The sequence below is a fragment of the Sycon ciliatum genome, chromosome 3 (genome assembly GCF_964019385.1).
Source record: "Sycon ciliatum chromosome 3, ocSycCili1.1, whole genome shotgun sequence".
Lineage (NCBI taxonomy): Eukaryota > Metazoa > Porifera > Calcarea > Leucosolenida > Sycettidae > Sycon > Sycon ciliatum.
The window spans coordinates 37,105,432-37,125,680 of NC_088645.1; the positions used below are offsets into that span (position 1 = coordinate 37,105,432).

Here is a 20,249-nt window from a genome sequence, read left to right on the forward strand (position 1 = left end):
CGGAACACCGAAGAACGGAACACCGAAGAACGGAACACCGAAGAACGGAACACCGAAGAACGGAACACCGAAGAACGGCAAGGCTAGAATTTCACCAAGCACGGCATACCAATATATACACGCTGACTCAACTGCGTATAAACTGTAATACACGAACATGAGAATGGTCTAGGCCAGGTGGCTGACACCCACCCCAGTTCTTCGGCGACCGACAGCACTGTACAAACACAACTTACCAAACCAGCTGATCAGTAAACATGAAGACAGTGTGCTTGATACGACTGCAGCAACACACAACAGCAGAAACCAGACACACACGGCCCATGCCGTGATGATCAAAATAAGTGCCATACAAATAAGGGGCAGGACGGAAACACTGTGCTGATACATGCGACATGAGTGGATGACAAACATGCACACGCATGCATGCACACACACACACACACACACACACACACACACACACACACACACACACACACACACACACACGCATGCACGCACAAGTCACTGTGTGCAGCGCCATCCTCACCTAAAGCTGGATTCCAGTAAGTTGATGAAGCTCTGCACGCGTAGAAACACGTTCTTGTCCAGCGGTAAGAAGCTCAGGCCTAACAGCACAAGGACGAGAACATAAAACACACACACACACACGCACACACGAATTCACGCACAGACACACAAGCAAACGAGCCGTGCATACAGCAGCTTACAAGAAAAAAGAAAGAAATGTACCTGTCTACAAACACCGCCATTCCATCACTACTAAGCAAAGGTTTCCACAAAACATGATGCGGGCGATGAGAGCTTACCGTTGAACACGTCAAGTAGGTCAATCTGTGGCCATCGGATCTGGGGCAGGTACTGAACACAACACAACACATGGCAAAAGAAAAACAAAATGGGTTAGTATTTTATATTCAAAGTACTGGAACAAATTGTAGTGAGAGCCCTGAGGACGTATACACGGAGTAGAAGTTTTACTTGGTGCTTTGTTCTCGCCTCTGTCTCTGTATCTCGGTTCCTGTCTGCCTGTCTGCCTGTGTCTCTGTGTATGTCTGTGTCTGCCTGTCTGTCTGTTTGTCTGTCTGTCTGTGTGTGTGTGTGTGTGTGTGTCTGTCTGTGTGTCTGTCTGTCTGTCTCTCTCTCTCTCCGCACATACAGACACATACCACACCATGGGCTATGGTCTCGGCGGCTCTCACCTTGGAGAAGAAATGGTTCATTGTGTGACGCAGACCGTCAACGTCATGATGCTTGCGGATGTAGACAAACGGGCCGTGGAACAGCTACGGAAACAGAGCAAACAACAAGTATACCCATATGCATGAGCAAAAAAGCGTGCGCACACGCACGCGCAAACACACATCACACAAGATGCAAACACGAACAAGAGAGCATACGAGCGTATGGCAGCACTCTAATCACAACACAGAACCTACGTGTACCATTCTGCACAGTTGAAAGCATCAGCTTTAGATTCACATTTCCTATCACAGCCAACACAGTTAGTTGGCTTCTAAGTTCGGAGTACAGTCAAGTCACGACAGTTGCAAAGTGAAATCATGAACAGGTTTTTTTATGATCCGAGTTCAGGTTTTTTAAAATATTTTTTTAATATTTTTTTATACTGAAATGCACAGTCCAGCAGAGAACGGAATGGGAAGACAGAACCAAGGGGAAGACATGACAATACGGCGGGAATCCGGAGCAGCGTGCTGGTGAAAGGTACTTGAAGTACAAGTCACAAACATGTCTGCATCACGCTGTAATACAGTAGTGCCGGGCGGGGGAAGAACTGGGGGTCAGAGTCGTAACCTAGGCCGTCCGGATTCTCCCATGTACAGCCGTCTATGCACAGTTGAGTCACTGTGTAGACATTGGTATGCTGTATTTGGTGAAACCCCAGTCTGTTCGTTCTTCGGCGCTCTGTTCTTCGGCGTTCCGTTCTTCGGCGGCCGACAGTACTGTACTGTGGAGTTGTTGGTGGACAGGGTGTGAGACGGGTCATGAAACACACTACACTGTACTGTGGAGTTGTTGGTGGACAGGGTGTGAGACGGGTCATGAAACACACTACACTGTACTGTGGAGTTGTTGGTGGACAGGGTGTGAGACGGGTCATGAAACACACTACACTGTACTGTGGAGTTGTTGGTGGACAGGGTGTGAGACGGGTCATGAAACACACTACACTGTACTGTGGAGTTGTTGGTGGACAGGGTGTGAGACGGGTCATGAAACACACTACACTGTACTGTGGAGTTGTTGGTGGACAGGGTGTGAGACGGGTCATGAAACACACTACACTGTACTGTGGAGTTGTTGGTGGACAGGGTATGAGACGGGTCATGAAACACACTACACTGTACTGTGGAGTTGTTGGTGGACAGGGTGTGAGACGGGTCATGAAACACACTACACTGTACTGTGGAGTTGTTGGTGGACAGGGTATGAGACGGGTCATGAAACACACTACACTGTACTGTGGAGTTGTTGGTGGACAGGGTGTGAGACGGGTCATGAAACACACTACACTGTACTGTGGAGTTGTTGGTGGACAGGGTGTGAGACGGGTCATGAAACACACTACACTGTACTGTGGAGTTGTTGGTGGACAGGGTGTGAGACGGGTCATGAAACACACTACACTGTACTGTGGAGTTGTTGGTGGACAGGGTGTGAGACGGGTCATGAAACACACTACACTGTACTGTGGAGTTGTTGGTGGACAGGGTGTGAGACGGGTCATGAAACACACTACACTGTACTGTGGAGTTGTTGGTGGACAGGGTGTGAGACGGGTCATGAAACACACTACACTGTACTGTGGAGTTGTTGGTGGACAGGGTGTGAGACGGGTCATGAAACACACTACACTGTACTGTGGAGTTGTTGGTGGACAGGGTGTGAGACGGGTCATGAAACACACTACACTGTACTGTGGAGTTGTTGGTGGACAGGGTGTGAGACGGGTCATGAAACACACTACACTGTACTGTGGAGTTGTTGGTGGACAGGGTGTGAGACGGGTCATGAAACACACTACACTGTACTGTGGAGTTGTTGGTGGACAGGGTGTGAGACGGGTCATGAAACACACTACACTGTACTGTGGAGTTGTTGGTGGACAGGGTGTGAGACGGGTCATGAAACACACTACACTGTACTGTGGAGTTGTTGGTGGACAGGGTGTGAGACGGGTCATGAAACACACTACACTGTACTGTGGAGTTGTTGGTGGACAGGGTGTGAGACGGGTCATGAAACACACTACACTGTACTGTGGAGTTGTTGGTGGACAGGGTGTGAGACGGGTCATGAAACACACTACACTGTACTGTGGAGTTGTTGGTGGACAGGGTGTGAGACGGGTCATGAAACACACTACACTGTACTGTGGAGTTGTTGGTGGACAGGGTGTGAGACGGGTCATGAAACACACTACACTGTACTGTGGAGTTGTTGGTGGACAGGGTATGAGACGGGTCATGAAACACACTACACTGTACTGTGGAGTTGTTGGTGGACAGGGTGTGAGACGGGTCATGAAACACACTACACTGTACTGTGGAGTTGTTGGTGGACAGGGTGTGAGACGGGTCATGAAACACACTACACTGTACTGTGGAGTTGTTGGTGGACAGGGTGTGAGACGGGTCATGAAACACACTACACTGTACTGTGGAGTTGTTGGTGGACAGGGTGTGAGACGGGTCATGAAACACACTACACTGTACTGTGGAGTTGTTGGTGGACAGGGTGTGAGACGGGTCATGAAACACACTACACTGTACTGTGGAGTTGTTGGTGGACAGGGTGTGAGACGGGTCATGAAACACACTACACTGTACTGTGGAGTTGTTGGTGGACAGGGTGTGAGACGGGTCATGAAACACACTACACTGTACTGTGGAGTTGTTGGTGGACAGGGTGTGAGACGGGTCATGAAACACACTACACTGTACTGTGGAGTTGTTGGTGGACAGGGTGTGAGACGGGTCATGAAACACACTACACTGTACTGTGGAGTTGTTGGTGGACAGGGTGTGAGACGGGTCATGAAACACACTACACTGTACTGTGGAGTTGTTGGTGGACAGGGTGTGAGACGGGTCATGAAACACACTACACTGTACTGTGGAGTTGTTGGTGGACAGGGTGTGAGACGGGTCATGAAACACACTACACTGTACTGTGGAGTTGTTGGTGGACAGGGTGTGAGACGGGTCATGAAACACACTACACTGTACTGTGGAGTTGTTGGTGGACAGGGTGTGAGACGGGTCATGAAACACACTACACTGTACTGTGGAGTTGTTGGTGGACAGGGTATGAGACGGGTCATGAAACACACTACACTGTACTGTGGAGTTGTTGGTGGACAGGGTGTGAGACGGGTCATGAAACACACTACACTGTACTGTGGAGTTGTTGGTGGACAGGGTGTGAGACGGGTCATGAAACACACTACACTGTACTGTGGAGTTGTTGGTGGACAGGGTATGAGACGGGTCATGAAACACACTACACTGTACTGTGGAGTTGTTGGTGGACAGGGTGTGAGACGGGTCATGAAACACACTACACTGTACTGTGGAGTTGTTGGTGGACAGGGTGTGAGACGGGTCATGAAACACACTACACTGTACTGTGGAGTTGTTGGTGGACAGGGTGTGAGACGGGTCATGAAACACACTACACTGTACTGTGGAGTTGTTGGTGGACAGGGTGTGAGACGGGTCATGAAACACACTACACTGTACTGTGGAGTTGTTGGTGGACAGGGTGTGAGACGGGTCATGAAACACACTACACTGTACTGTGGAGTTGTTGGTGGACAGGGTGTGAGACGGGTCATGAAACACACTACACTGTACTGTGGAGTTGTTGGTGGACAGGGTGTGAGACGGGTCATGAAACACACTACACTGTACTGTGGAGTTGTTGGTGGACAGGGTGTGAGACGGGTCATGAAACACACTACACTGTACTGTGGAGTTGTTGGTGGACAGGGTGTGAGACGGGTCATGAAACACACTACACTGTACTGTGGAGTTGTTGGTGGACAGGGTGTGAGACGGGTCATGAAACACACTACACTGTACTGTGGAGTTGTTGGTGGACAGGGTGTGAGACGGGTCATGAAACACACTACACTGTACTGTGGAGTTGTTGGTGGACAGGGTATGAGACGGGTCATGAAACACACTACACTGTACTGTGGAGTTGTTGGTGGACAGGGTGTGAGACGGGTCATGAAACACACTACACTGTACTGTGGAGTTGTTGGTGGACAGGGTGTGAGACGGGTCATGAAACACACTACACTGTACTGTGGAGTTGTTGGTGGACAGGGTATGAGACGGGTCATGAAACACACTACACTGTACTGTGGAGTTGTTGGTGGACAGGGTGTGAGACGGGTCATGAAACACACTACACTGTACTGTGGAGTTGTTGGTGGACAGGGTGTGAGACGGGTCATGAAACACACTACACTGTACTGTGGAGTTGTTGGTGGACAGGGTGTGAGACGGGTCATGAAACACACTACACTGTACTGTGGAGTTGTTGGTGGACAGGGTGTGAGACGGGTCATGAAACACACTACACTGTACTGTGGAGTTGTTGGTGGACAGGGTGTGAGACGGGTCATGAAACACACTACACTGTACTGTGGAGTTGTTGGTGGACAGGGTGTGAGACGGGTCATGAAACACACTACACTGTACTGTGGAGTTGTTGGTGGACAGGGTGTGAGACGGGTCATGAAACACACTACACTGTACTGTGGAGTTGTTGGTGGACAGGGTGTGAGACGGGTCATGAAACACACTACACTGTACTGTGGAGTTGTTGGTGGACAGGGTGTGAGACGGGTCATGAAACACACTACACTGTACTGTGGAGTTGTTGGTGGACAGGGTGTGAGACGGGTCATGAAACACACTACACTGTACTGTGGAGTTGTTGGTGGACAGGGTGTGAGACGGGTCATGAAACACACTACACTGTACTGTGGAGTTGTTGGTGGACAGGGTGTGAGACGGGTCATGAAACACACTACACTGTACTGTGGAGTTGTTGGTGGACAGGGTATGAGACGGGTCATGAAACACACTACACTGTACTGTGGAGTTGTTGGTGGACAGGGTGTGAGACGGGTCATGAAACACACTACACTGTACTGTGGAGTTGTTGGTGGACAGGGTGTGAGACGGGTCATGAAACACACTACACTGTACTGTGGAGTTGTTGGTGGACAGGGTGTGAGACGGGTCATGAAACACACTACACTGTACTGTGGAGTTGTTGGTGGACAGGGTATGAGACGGGTCATGAAACACACTACACTGTACTGTGGAGTTGTTGGTGGACAGGGTGTGAGACGGGTCATGAAACACACTACACTGTACTGTGGAGTTGTTGGTGGACAGGGTGTGAGACGGGTCATGAAACACACTACACTGTACTGTGGAGTTGTTGGTGGACAGGGTGTGAGACGGGTCATGAAACACACTACACTGTACTGTGGAGTTGTTGGTGGACAGGGTGTGAGACGGGTCATGAAACACACTACACTGTACTGTGGAGTTGTTGGTGGACAGGGTGTGAGACGGGTCATGAAACACACTACACTGTACTGTGGAGTTGTTGGTGGACAGGGTGTGAGACGGGTCATGAAACACACTACACTGTACTGTGGAGTTGTTGGTGGACAGGGTGTGAGACGGGTCATGAAACACACTACACTGTACTGCAACTGGTACTCACACGAAACATTTGATAGGCAAGCTCCAGAACAGACTGATACAGCGTGTCCTGCAGGGTATGACAGATATACACACATGCATGCACACACACACACACACCAGCCCACGCATACCCACACACATGCACACACGGACCCACGCACGCACACGTACACACACACACACACACACACACATATTTGCCAAGTGTCTAACAATATAGCAGTGACGCTTGTCCCAGAACAAAATTTCACCTACAGCCCGCATGCACAAGAACGTGCTGGGCAGCACCATCACTGCATCAGGGGATAATGGCATATTTCTTAGAATGGTTGACAATGAACAGGCTAAAGTGCAGGCACACACACAGTTCTTGCAAGCAGGCACACTCGCTTACACAAAGCACTCAGCTACAGTGCTGGCAACTGAAATCCGACCCCCCCCCCCCCCCCCCCCCCCCCCCGAGCGGTGGGTTCACATTCTACCGGTCACGGGTCTCTGTTTCGTAGTTTTACCACCCGTGTCGGGTCTTTGCGATGTGAGCGCACTGCACCGCTCAGAGGGTCGGATTTCAGGTTGCATTTGTTCGGTCATTCCCGAATGGGCATGGAATGACGTCGGTACCCATCGCGGAATCGGAATGAGCGTAGCAAACAAACGCGCTGGCATGGATTCGAGAATCTGGGGAAAGTTTTGCGCCACTCTGGAAACCTGTTGTTTGCACAGCCTTGCGAAGACTACTGCATGCCAGTCCTGGTAGTTGCTATTATGCTTCCGTAAGTTTCTGCATGTCCCTACGACAGTCATGATGAAGGAGCGGCCAAACACGGCGTAGATCAACGAGCGATCGTAACTACGGTGCCTGCAGGCGGCGTTTGGCCGCTACTTCATCATGCTATACGACCTCGTATCAGTCACAGAAACGTCTCTAGCTCTCGTGTTTTGTAGACAGAGACGAGGCACTGTTGTAAGAAGAAGTGAAGTGGCAGGCTCGGTGCCTCTTTGGGTCACTTTGTTTTGGCTCGCCTCCCTGTGATTCTAGAGGCCCTGCTCGACGACGATGAAGAGCTGAGGTGCGAGGGCATATTTCCAGTTCATCAACGATCCCGGGCGAACACTTTCTCAGGCAGCGAAGGGTCAAAATACCACGAACAAGTTACTATGCCGTCCCTAAAGTTACAGTACCAACCTATACCCTGGACGATGTCCGCCAACATTTCTGTATATCGACAATCGCGTTTGAAGTTTTGTTGGGGAAGCCATAGTATGCAGCAACGACGAACTTCACGAAGCCCCTAGGCCCTCCGCACATTTTCATTCCGCTCGGAATGAGCCCTCATTCCACTTTTTCTTAGGAATCGCCAGAATCGATTCTGCCCCCTTCATTCCGTGACCGGAATCGGAATTGCACCTGTAGATAATAGACACACTAAAGCACAATGAAAATGTCCACCCGGGCTACTGTATGTCCACAAAATTTTCGGCCCTTTCAAATGTCGGCCTCCCAGGGCTAAAACACATTTCGGCGGCAACAGATTTTCGGCCTGTACTGCATCCTGCCTGTATACACTGCCAGTGCCAAATATGATCAGGCCGGAAATACTGTAAATATACAAAATTTCGGCGCTGCAAAATTTCGGCACTTCACGATTTTTGACATTTCGGCGGGCGATTTATTTTCGGCGTGGGCTAGAGGGCATGGTATAGTGCGACAGATGCTGTGAAAAATTTCACTGGCGTTTTAATTTAGGCGTTTTAATTTAGGCGTTTTGGGTCGGTGCCGAATATAGCCGAAAATAAATAGCTGCCGAAAATTTGTATATTTACAGTAGCCGAAAATAAATATGCGCCGAATATTCTTACAGTATTGACTATGAGCTTACTTCCTCCGCGTCATTAAAATTGTCGCTTCCCAGAGCGATTTTTCGAATTTATTTCGTCCACTGGAAGGGCAAAGAAGTCAGCTAGAAATTGAGGCAAAGCATTGTCGACGGACCAAGCTTTAGTTTGTAGCCTCCCGCTTCGCTGCACGTGCAGCTAAGCTCGACGTCTTCATCAGAGTTTGAGGCAGACCCTTCAGCACTCAACAATTCGCTGCAAAATTTCGGCACTTCACGATTTTTGACATTTCGGCGGGCGATTTATTTTCGGCGTGGGGTAGAGGGCATGGTATAGTGCGACAGATGCTGTGAAAAATTTCACTGGCGTTTTAATTTAGGCGTTTTAATTTAGGCGTTTTGGGTCGGTGCCGAATATATCCGAAAATAAATAGCTGCCGAAAATTTTTATATTTACAGTAGCCGAAAATAAATATGCGCCGAATATTCTTACAGTATTGACTATGAGCTTACTTCCTCCGCGTCATTAAAATTGTCGCTTCCCAGAGCGATTTTTCGAATTTATTTCGTCCACTGGAAGGGCAAAGAAGTCAGCTAGAAATTGAGGCAAAGCATTGTCGACGGACCAAGCTTTAGTTTGTAGCCTCCCGCTTCGCTGCACGTGCAGCTAAGCTCGACGTCTTCATCAGAGTTTGAGGCAGACCCTTCAGCACTCAACAATTCGCTGAACAAGACGTTCAAATTCAGGTCAAGAAACTTGGTTTTCAAGCGATTTATGCCTCCAGGTGGCAGGGGATGAAGGCAAGCTAGCAATTTTCAAGTACACTGTAACGGCCTTCCAGCGGGATAGGGTAAGCAGTTCCGCACCTTCTTTCCTTGGCAAGCGCTTCGCTGATTTTGTTGGTATATTCAGACCTGCTACCTTCACAACAACATGCGCCACACGTAGCGCATTTTAGGAATTTGAGAAAGCTTTGTTCTTGCCATCGTCAACTTCAGCATTTCGCATTCAGGAGAGATACCAGGATTCTTATACTCGAGCTTGCAGTCGTGATAAATGCCCACGCGAACGATGTGGGACGGCACGAACTCCAGAAAAACGATATGCGCTCTGGGCCGGAAAGAGCGGAGCGCGATGAGTTTGCTTGGTGCGGAAGAAAGCTCCGACAAAGTCCGAGACCACCACGGCTTCAGTAACAAGTGGACATTGCGCAGGAAGGGTCGCTCCAATGTTCGAACACAGAAAACAGCGATTCCGACAGTCTGACTAAGACGAGCCAAGTCACAAACATTGAGATGTGCGAAGCGACAATTTTAATGACGCGCGCTTGCTGAACGCGATCGTGAAGAAGCTGCCGCCGTGGGTGCCTCATTCCGTTCTTCGCATGCAGCACGCCGGCCTCCAGACCCAACTTTTATTATGCCACTATATGTGCGCCGAGTCAGAGCAAGCCCGAAACACAATCATCGGAGCAAAATGCTGCCAGTGTGAAGCAGTACGCCAGGATCATGTCCTCGCCATCCAATCAAGCATCTGTTGTGTCCTGTAGACAAATCCAGTCTGCGGGGAATGCTCGTTGTCGTCTCCCGCCAAAAGGACGCGGAAGGCGCCGAACACTGTCTTCCAACATGGCTGTCGTTGGTAATGTTAGAGCATCTACTGGGTCACAGAGATCAAGTCAAACTTCTATCATCTCCTCGATACAAATCCAGTCTGCGGGGAATGCTCGTTGTCGTCTCCCGCCAAAAGGACGCGGAAGGGGCCCGAATACGGTCTTCCAACATGGCTGTCGTTAGTAATGTTAGAGCATCAACTGGGTCACAGAGATCAAGTCAAACTTCTATCATCTCCTCGATACAAATCCAGTCTGCGGGGAATGCTCGTTGCCGTCTCCCGCCAAAAGGACTCGGAAGGGGCCGAACACTGTCTTCCAACGTGGCTGTCGTTGGTAATGTTAGAGCATCAACTGGGTCACAGAGATCAAGTCAAACTTCTATCATCTCCTCGATACAAATCCAGTCTGCGGGGAATGCTCGTTGTTGTCTCCCGCCAAAAGGACGCGGACGGGGCCCGAATACGGTCTTCCAACATGGCTGTCGTTAGTAATGTTAGAGCATCAACTGGGTCACAGAGATCAAGTCAAACTTCTATCATCTCCTCGATACAAATCCAGTCTGCGGGGAATGCTCGTTGTCGTCTCCCGCGAAAAGGACTCGGAAGGGGCCGAACACTGTCTTCCAACGTGGCTGTCGTTGGTAATGTTGGAGCATCAACTGGGTCACAGAGATCAAGTCAAACTTCTATCATCTCCTCGATACAAATCCAGTCTGCGGGAAATGCTCGTTGTCGTCTCCCGTCAAAAGGACTCGGAACGGGCCGAAAACTGTCTTCCAACGTGGCTGGTGCTGGAAATATTGGAGCATCAACTGGGCCGCAAATGGACGAATGACGTTGACTCCCACCGAACAATCTAGATCCAAGCAGAAGATGAGGGATAGTGATAGTGATTCGTTGCAGATTTAGTCGTGTCCATCGAGTGAGTCGCCGTCCCTCCAGGCCAGAAAGAAGCCTGAATCCACTCGGTTTGCAGGGCTTCAGGGTGCGCTACTCGGCCTTGTAACAGAGGTACACGCTGGAGGAAGTAGAAGTTGCGACTTCGGCGGTAATAGTCATGAAGTTGATTGTTCCAACTAGGAACACACGCTTCTTGCCGAACTTGACACTTGACTGACTCACGACTGCCATCCGGAGCACACGAGGAGCACGTCGCACCTTCCTCTCGGCAAACCTGCAAGAAAGCACCACTCCCTGCTCAATACACAGTGTTTCGGGGAATTCACCCCTCATCAGTTGAGCTTTGAGTAGGCTGAGGAAGATTGCGCCTGAAAAGCACCACTTACTGCTCACCAGGCCAAACCATCACCAGGGATACAAACTTACAGAGACGCTTTGACGCTTTGTTTCCAGCTGGAAACAAAGCGTCAAAGCGTCTCTGTAAGTTTGTATCCCTGGCCTGGAGAGCAGTATATAAGTGGTGCTTTTCAGGCACAATCTTCCTCAGCCTACTCGAAAGCTCACCTGATGAGGGGTGAATTCCCCGAAACACTGTGTATTGAGCAGGGAGTGGTGCTTTCTTGCAGGTTTGCCGAGTGGAAGGTGCGACGTGCTCCTCGTGTGCTCCAGTTGGCAGTCGTGAGTCAGTCAAGTGTCAAGTTCGGCAAGAAGCGTGTGTTCCTAGTTGGAACAATCAACTTCATGAGTATAGACTAAAATAGGAATATGCCAAGTACATGCAGCATTAAAAAAAACTCAGGGTTCGCGTGAGACTCAGCTGCAGGCCGAGTTTTGCGAATCCGTAGGAACGCCACCGCCATCAAGGATCAAGGCGCAGATGCAGCTCCTAAAGCGGTGGGAGGTGAGTAGATCAAACCCACCACAAAGTGGTCAAAGACCGAAAAATCCCATTCACTGCATCCATGTGTTCCCAAGTACATTGTAGCATAAACCCACACACAAGCAAGAATGCACACACGGGCACACAGTCGCACAGTAGCATACCCCTCCCCCTCCCCCCCCCCCCCCCCCCTCCCACACACACACATACACACACACACACACACATACCTGGATGTCCTCTTCCTTGTACTCAAACACCGTCTTGCCGTCCTTTGTTGTCGACTTCTTGCATGGCAACATCACCGTCTGACGGAGCAAACAAACGAGAACACAAATATCAACATGTCAACGAGTGTGAGAACGAGTCCAGCTAAGTCCTGCCGAAGACGACCACTCAAGGGGCCATCAAAGTGTGGTCCCTATTACCAGGTGGTCTCTGTTACCAGGTGGTCTCTGTTACCAGGTGGTCTGCTTATCCAGGGTCATTCGACTGGAAATCGCATCCCTTGAACCTGGCTGCAGTGGTCTACTGGGACAGGTGGTCGCCTAAAAGGTGATGGACGGGTTGATCTCTAGCCGCCCAGTGCAAGTGTACATTGCACAAGGTGATGCTGATATACATCGTGTATTATTATTATTATTATTATTATTGCACACACACTCATGGCCAAGGCCAATCAAGGAGGAGGTGAGGGCGATTATAGCCAGCCATGGCATGGGGGGGGGGTATGACTCACCATTATTATCCAATAATCGGGCTCCGGCTGCATGAAGAACTGACGCGATTTCAGCGTGTGTAGAACGTCGCACAGCTTGTTCGGACTAAACGTCCTGAAATAATAGAAAGACGCAAGCGCACACATGTACGGTTGCACGCGCACGCACGCACACACACACACGCACACATGCGTCGTATGCATCCACAAACGAACTCTCATGCGTACATGTCACAGGCCGCACACCGTACGCGCGGCGCTTGTACTGTACTCGTTCACTGCCAGAAGCTGGTCGTGTACATGAACATCAAAGGCGTACTTGGATGAAAATAGAAATCAGATTCGACTTTCGTTTGAAGGATCCAGGACATGTACAAGCAGTGGATGGAAGAATACAAGTTGATACCAATGTTTCACAGTGCATGTACCGTATATCCCCGATAATAGGTCGCGCTCGATTGTAAGTCGCATCCCCATTTCCAGGTCCATGCCATTACTGTAAGACATGTATATATAACGAGGAAGCAAATCTAACCTTTTAACGGATGACATTTCTTCGTTATGATAAGATCCGTTGAGGCCGCACTGCTTCATATATCTTGTGTGTGGATATGCCGGAATATTGCAAGATCGATAACATATCTTCTCGTTAACCTATGAATTTTGGACAATCGTTACATTTGCGACTCGTTGTAATAACATGTCTTTCAGTATCGTTTTGATTATATTCACTTCAGTAGAAGTCATGCTCAATTATAAGTCGCACCCATTTTGTTGTCCCTGAAGTTAAGGGGCCTTCCGTAAATGCCGATGTTTATTTAGAAACGAAAACTAGTCGTTTCTCTTCAACCCCCCTCCCCCCTCCCTGAGAAACGAACCCGTACAAATGGTACATAGTATCGATATTTTTATCTTTTTTTCTGGACATGCTCACGCGTGCAACATGTACATCGATGTTTTTCGAGAAACGAACAGGCGCTCAACCCCCTCCCCCCAAAACGACTAGTTTTCGTTTCTAAATAAATATCTATATTTACGGATGGCCCCTAAGTGTAAAAAGGTGTGACTTATATTTGGGGAAATACGGTACATGTAGTATCAATGAGCTACATCAACCTGAAGACGAACCTGGTGAACTGTACCATAGCTTCGCATAGGCCGACATGACGAACTTTCAAGTCCAGATCTGTGTCTTCGGGCGTGTAATACAGAATCTTCTTGTGTTCCTGCTCGCAGTTCACAGTGCAGCGACATGCGTACACAAACACGCATGCGTACACAAACACGCATGCGTACACAAACACGCATGCATGCGCACGCACATGCATGCGCACGCACATACACACACACACACACACGCGCGCGCACACACACACACACACACACATACCATGTACACACACACACGCACACACACACCATGTACACACACACACACACCGCACACACACACACACACACACACACACACGAAGACACATGCACACACACACACACACACACACACACACACACGAAGACACATGCACACACACACACACACACACACACACACACACACACACACACACACACACACACACACACACACACACACACACACACACACACACACACACACACACACACACACACGAACCTGGCTTGTATAATCACATGCTGCTCAACGAAAACTCGACGTGAAACGAACAAGGACTCGAATCGGTGCACAACAGAAAACTTTGATGGTTTACCTCGCCTTCTCTGGGGCCAAACGTTGGATTGTATATGAAGAAATTTTTCAGGATAGGGACGGCCTCCGATGACGCTGACGTGGCCATCGGTGCTCTAGATGAGTCCCTAGGGACTCTCAGTCTTTCTTTCAGGCCACTTTCACGCAACCATGTCGCTTCCCAATGCAAAAACGTGAGATTCGAGAAATAATTCAGAAAGCCAGTGATAAACAGCTCCTTCCCAGTCGGCTTCGAGGAGAGAATAGATTTGTCGCGAAGTCCGATAGCACTCACAACGGGTTACTACTACAACCTATCGGGAGCTCTCTTCTAGCCACTGCAATTATAAATTGTTTGTGAATAACTGTTCCATTCTTGGTACGAGTATTACTCGTACAAGTTCAAAATCAGCCAAACCACAGCCGGACTCGCCAACCAAAAATCATACACTGCACTGCAAGTGCAAAGACAAGACAGTGTTCAAAAATCAGCCAAGCCAACCAATCTCGCAAAAAAATGTCTGAGCTGAGTCTGCTGATGACGTGATTCAATGTGACGTCATGTATGCGTCATTCAACCACTCGACAAAAGGCCGTCGCCCATTTAGGCGCTTGTCCGCTGGTCGCCACAAGCGGACGGCAAACCGTTCTCAAACTACAGTAGCCTAGTAGGTATCGGTTATAGCGTGGGTGTTTGAAAATCGACATTTTGATTCTTATTGCCGATATTTCTTACACACGATAAATCACGTGTGACATATCATATGCGCGCACGTTTGGCATGTGGACACGTACACATGATACACACGTACACGGATCAATCAGACTCGCGGTGGTGCTAGGCGACTGCGGAGCAGCAGATACGAGAGAAGTCGGAAGAAGGAGTCCGACTGGACAGAAAAAGTGATTCTCCAATGCTCCCTTGGACATAACTCTCTTTTTGTGTTGAATATTATTGTATTGAGTATGCACAGAGCACAGATGTTATTACTACAGGCGATACACTTTGCACTAATCTGGCATATTTTGCTACACAAAATCCATTCTTAGGGCCGATATATTCTACTATGCGATAATACTGCTTGTAAGAATAAATTATTTAATATACACATAAATATGTGTTATGATTGTGAAAAAATGAGTGTTCATTCTTGTAAGCAGTATATTCTTGTATACGACCACACTATAACCGATACGCACTGTACTTACATGATCACAGGTGAACCAGGATGCACGAGTCGTAGATCAGGCTACTAGTACTACTAGTGCTCTGGAGTTTCGTGGGCCATCGTGGCTGTATTGGAATCTGACCCAAATACAGCCAATAATAAGGGTCAATAATAATTAATAAGGGTCAATCTGACAATGATCAGATACCGGTAACAACCCTCGCGGTATCAGTACTTTAGCAAGGAACAAGCAACATGATGTAAAGGCAGTTCCTCCTTCCAAATAACCTCCCCAAAATACACCTCCTCTTGCGGTTCTTGCCGTTCTATAATACTCCACCGAATTTGAAACTCGGTTCAACGTTGTTGAGCATTAAATGTATAAAATGTAGAAAGGAACGGGACACATGGATACGTCCGAGTTCCCGAGGGACTTCCACTACCGGTAGTGCTCATTTCCGCTACGCTTACCTCCCCCCCCCCCCCCCCCCTCTTCTAGTAACCTAGCACCTTCCGAGTTGGAAGCCGGGCTGTTGGTTAGCGCTCCGGAGATGTATTGTTGTTGTTGTTGTAGAAGTTTATTTAACGTCGCATGTATTGAAGCTACTACGTAGTAGGTTTCAGGTCGTCGAATGTCTTAGTAGTTAGTACTCTGTCAGTTTTGTGCCAAGTTGTGGCTGTTGTGGAATTATCCACCACCAGCCCAGCGCAAGGATATAAGTGTTAGTTGGACTATAATTATTAATTTCAATTCCAAAATGCACAAGAAGTTTACAGAAGAAAAAAGCACGACCTCGACCAGGCCAGAAGCAAGAAGAACTGAACACAAAATATTGAAAACCCTTCTCCTCAACAAGCTGCATCACGTACAACCCAAAACAACTGGCTGCACCAGCGCGTGCATCACTCAGCGCGTGCACCAGCGCCTGCACCAGCGCTGCACCAACGTGTGCACCAGCGAAATCAATTATCGACAGTACGTATCAATCATTACAAGTCATTACGTACAACATGCGCAAGAGGGTTACTCTACTTCATGGCACTTTCTGACTGTATCGATAGTACTACTACAATATTAAATTATAGCAATAAAAACTGCTTTATGGCAGTTTTCTAAAAAAAGTTATTGTGTTCTAGTCCATGGACCCCGTCTAAAAAGTAAGAAATTAACAAAATGTGATAGCTGAAAATTAAAATTTCACACAAAACCTCACAATAATCACAACACTTGAAATGCTGCTTTCAACACTAGACTTGTACTGCACCAACAATTGGCAACATGCATGTCATGCATGCAAAGGAAAGAGGATCACGAGGGGAAAAGGTCTTCTACATGTAGCTTTTCATTCTGTGTGTGATTATTGTGAGGTTTTGTGTGAAATTTTAATTTTCAGCTATCACATTTTGTTAATTTCTTACTTTTTAGACGGGGTCCATGGACTAGAACACAATAACTTTTTTTAGAAAACTGCCATAAAGCAGTTTTTATTGCTATAATTTCTTTTGTTTTTTCTGTCACCAATCAATGGAATGCCCTATATCAACATGTAAATGATGGCCTTCACATCATATCAATACTGTATTATACGCATTGATGTGCAAGCCTTTTCTTGCAGAAAATGGCACAAGCATGTTCTTCTGCGGGGAAACATGTGAGTTGTGGTGGACCGTGGTGATACTTCTTTTTATACGGAGGTCATTCTGTGCATGTTGCTGTAGCAGAATTTCATGACTCTGTCATAAAATTGTCTTGCCTTTCAGATATTTCAGATTTATTTGAGAAATGTAACCAGGTGCGTGTCGCAGATGTTTTTGTTGATTCTGTGTTTATAATGGTTTGTAATCATGGGTTATCGTGATAAGGTCATCCTGCATCGTATTGCACTGAAATCGTAACCCTGTTGATGTCGATACAACTTTTGGAAGTAGTTCAATGACTTCAAACTGTTAGTCCACGATTTTCTAAAACAACACAGCAAAGGAGGAACAATATACATGTATTAAAATGTAAATAAATACATTGTCGAGTCCGACATATCGTTCCAACAACTACACTGATCCTGAGGATAAAAGGGGCAAGGCTATGGTTGGAGGTACTGAGAAATAAACAAGGCACTCCATAATAATAAAATCTTACACATCTTTTGGTGAGTTTGAATGATATCCAGTCGAACCTCTTTAGGACGAACACCAAGGGACCGATGGTATTTATTCTGTGAGTTTGTCTTAACCTATTTTATAACCAGTGAATACAATTATTTCTCCAATAGACATACGAATAGATTTCTTCTACAGCGAAAGATTCTAAGCCACACCAACTCATTGACTCGTCTCGTATGAAACAAATGAGTCACTAGAGAGGTTCTGCAAAACGAAAATGCGTACAAACTTTCCCTCTACATCAGGAGGTGCGAAACTTCGCACGAACTTTCGCAGCTTTGGATGCGAAACTTGCAGGGAACGCGAAATGAACAGTCGTACACACTTTCGTGTGATCGGGTCATGGCGTACGTGCACTTGGCCAGCGCAAACTACGAAAATGTGCAGAACGCAAACTTCGTGCAAAAATTCGTACACACTTTCGCAAGGACTGTCGCGAAACTTCGTTCGAATTTTTGTTTTGCAGAACCTCTCTACTGAACGTTTCTTTAGCAACATGACGGCAACTGAAACAGCAACAGAGAAAGTACGATACATGTACAGCAGATTCTTGCAGGTACTACAAACAGTTTGCAGATCGTAATTCTTGCTTTGGCGGCACGAAACTTCATTTGGGGCAGTGCAATCTCGGCGTAACTCACAAATAATAAATCAAACAGCCCAGACTCGAGTAAACAAATCCAAACATACAAGTACGAGATCTTGACGAGACGAGACTGCACCCTTTGACTTGTTTCGTATGAAGCAAATAAGTTTACTGAAACTCTCCACAATGGAGATGTTCCCTGATATGCGAATTTATTTTGCAAACTCGGTCAATGGGTCCTTGAACCTTTCCCTCCAGATTGGGAACTGCCAACGATAGTATGCCACTGACCAGTGCCTTACTTGTAACGTACCAATGTACAATGAATATGAGTATTTCGACAACACATCTAACATAAGCCTCACCGTCAAGAAGGTGAACTCGCGTTCTTCGCACACTGTAGACAAGGGCAAAGAGATAAAAATGGATCTAAATCCGAATAAAATCAGCACACGTTTCCGTAAATGAAAGGGTGAGCATAAGGCCAAAACAAATAATGACCTTGTTTCCGGTCGCCCGACCGGGCCACTTTTTCCCAAATTCTGAAACTTGTTTTGGTCCCAAATGTATACAAACGGTGGCAATGCCATGTGTGCAAATGCACTCAACGCGTCATAACTCAGTCAAATCTCAACCGAATTCCACAATCGAAACACCTACAAGGTAGCAGAGATTCTCAGCTGTCGGCTCGAAAACCTCCGGGGTCGATACGAGCTAGAATAACGGAGCTGGAAGGACTCGAACTGTTTGCTGATTTCTCAGGATGTTCGAAAACAGGAATACACCACATGCTGTACAAGAACAGTGAGTCAGTCAACTTTGACATTGATCCTTGCCATGATGTATGTACAATGTACATGTACACATATATATGTGTAGGTAGGTGCTCTTGTCCATCAATACCACAACGATTGAGGAACCAAAAAAAAGTATCCAAAAAAAGTTTCATTCCGGCCGACCGAGTCTCCTTTTTGAGGGGTTGCCGACCGGAAACAAGCCTATTTTTTGTTTTGGCCTAAGCAAATGAATCGAAGGAAACCGGTCAACTCAGAGATCACCCGTCATCGAGTATTCCGTAAAAGGAGGCCTGGGCAGCGGAAAAGCTAAATTTAGAAAAGAGATCCTGTCAGCTGTTCCATTATTTATTGCATTCCGCCCAAAATGAGCACACTTTTCGTAAATGAAAGAGTCAACACAAGGAAATGAATAAAAGGGAACTGGTCAACTCACCTGTCATTGAGTAATATTCCGCGAAAGGAGGTCTCAGCAGCGCAGAAACGAAATAAGCCAGGCCAGGAGACGAAATATCCGAAACAGCTCATACAAGAAGCAGTTCCAAAGGAGGAAGTTCCTCGCGCATGCACATCCGAACACGGACTGCACTGCAACAAATGTCTGCCGTGCGCGTGCACAGCACGCGGCTACCACCCGTTGGTAGATAATACCGAGCACCTTACGTAGAGACTTACGTAGCCTAAGTGAAATACCGAGCACCTTACGTAGAAACTTACGTAGCATAGCGGTGTCGTTTTTCTTGCCATGTGAACACAATAATAGAAAAGCTGACAGGATCGCTTTTCTAAATTTAGTTTACAGTGGCGGACAGTTGCTCTTAGCTCGTATCCATATGCCAAGGGGTCTTTCCTTTCCCCGCCTAATTTCTGGTATCAAGATCAGTGCAACTGACCTGTGGCTATGATTGTGGAGAACCCGTCGAACAAAATAGGGATGAATGAATTCACGGTTATCAGTCTTGCATGCTGGTCTTGTCCATGATATCAAGAGTGAATAACCCGCCTAAACTGGCTAAAATATACTCTTGGCGATACTGGGCAGCTTGGCAACGACGGTCTCCCCATGTCACCCCCAAGACCAAGTACATGTACATGTACACGCAAATCCGGTATGGGGCTGTTA

At 47.5% G+C, this 20,249-nt stretch overlaps 1 protein-coding gene across 1 annotated transcript in view; it reads right to left on the reverse strand.

Annotated features, from left to right (window-relative positions):
- Window positions 1-14,864, reverse strand: part of LOC135812095 (vacuolar fusion protein CCZ1 homolog) — a 23,697-nt gene extending 8,833 nt beyond the window's left edge. Inside the window, exons 1-9 of the mRNA XM_065325423.1 lie at window positions 14,440-14,864; window positions 13,835-13,932; window positions 12,728-12,821; window positions 12,219-12,296; window positions 6,778-6,825; window positions 1,206-1,289; window positions 813-864; window positions 533-611; window positions 237-281 (exon numbers count right to left, since the gene is read on the reverse strand). Of these exons, the coding sequence (XP_065181495.1) occupies window positions 237-281; window positions 533-611; window positions 813-864; window positions 1,206-1,289; window positions 6,778-6,825; window positions 12,219-12,296; window positions 12,728-12,821; window positions 13,835-13,932; window positions 14,440-14,526 (665 nt within the window). The 5' untranslated portion in view covers window positions 14,527-14,864. The remainder of the gene's footprint in view (window positions 1-236; window positions 282-532; window positions 612-812; window positions 865-1,205; window positions 1,290-6,777; window positions 6,826-12,218; window positions 12,297-12,727; window positions 12,822-13,834; window positions 13,933-14,439) is intronic.
- Window positions 14,865-20,249: the final 5,385 nt, after the last annotated feature.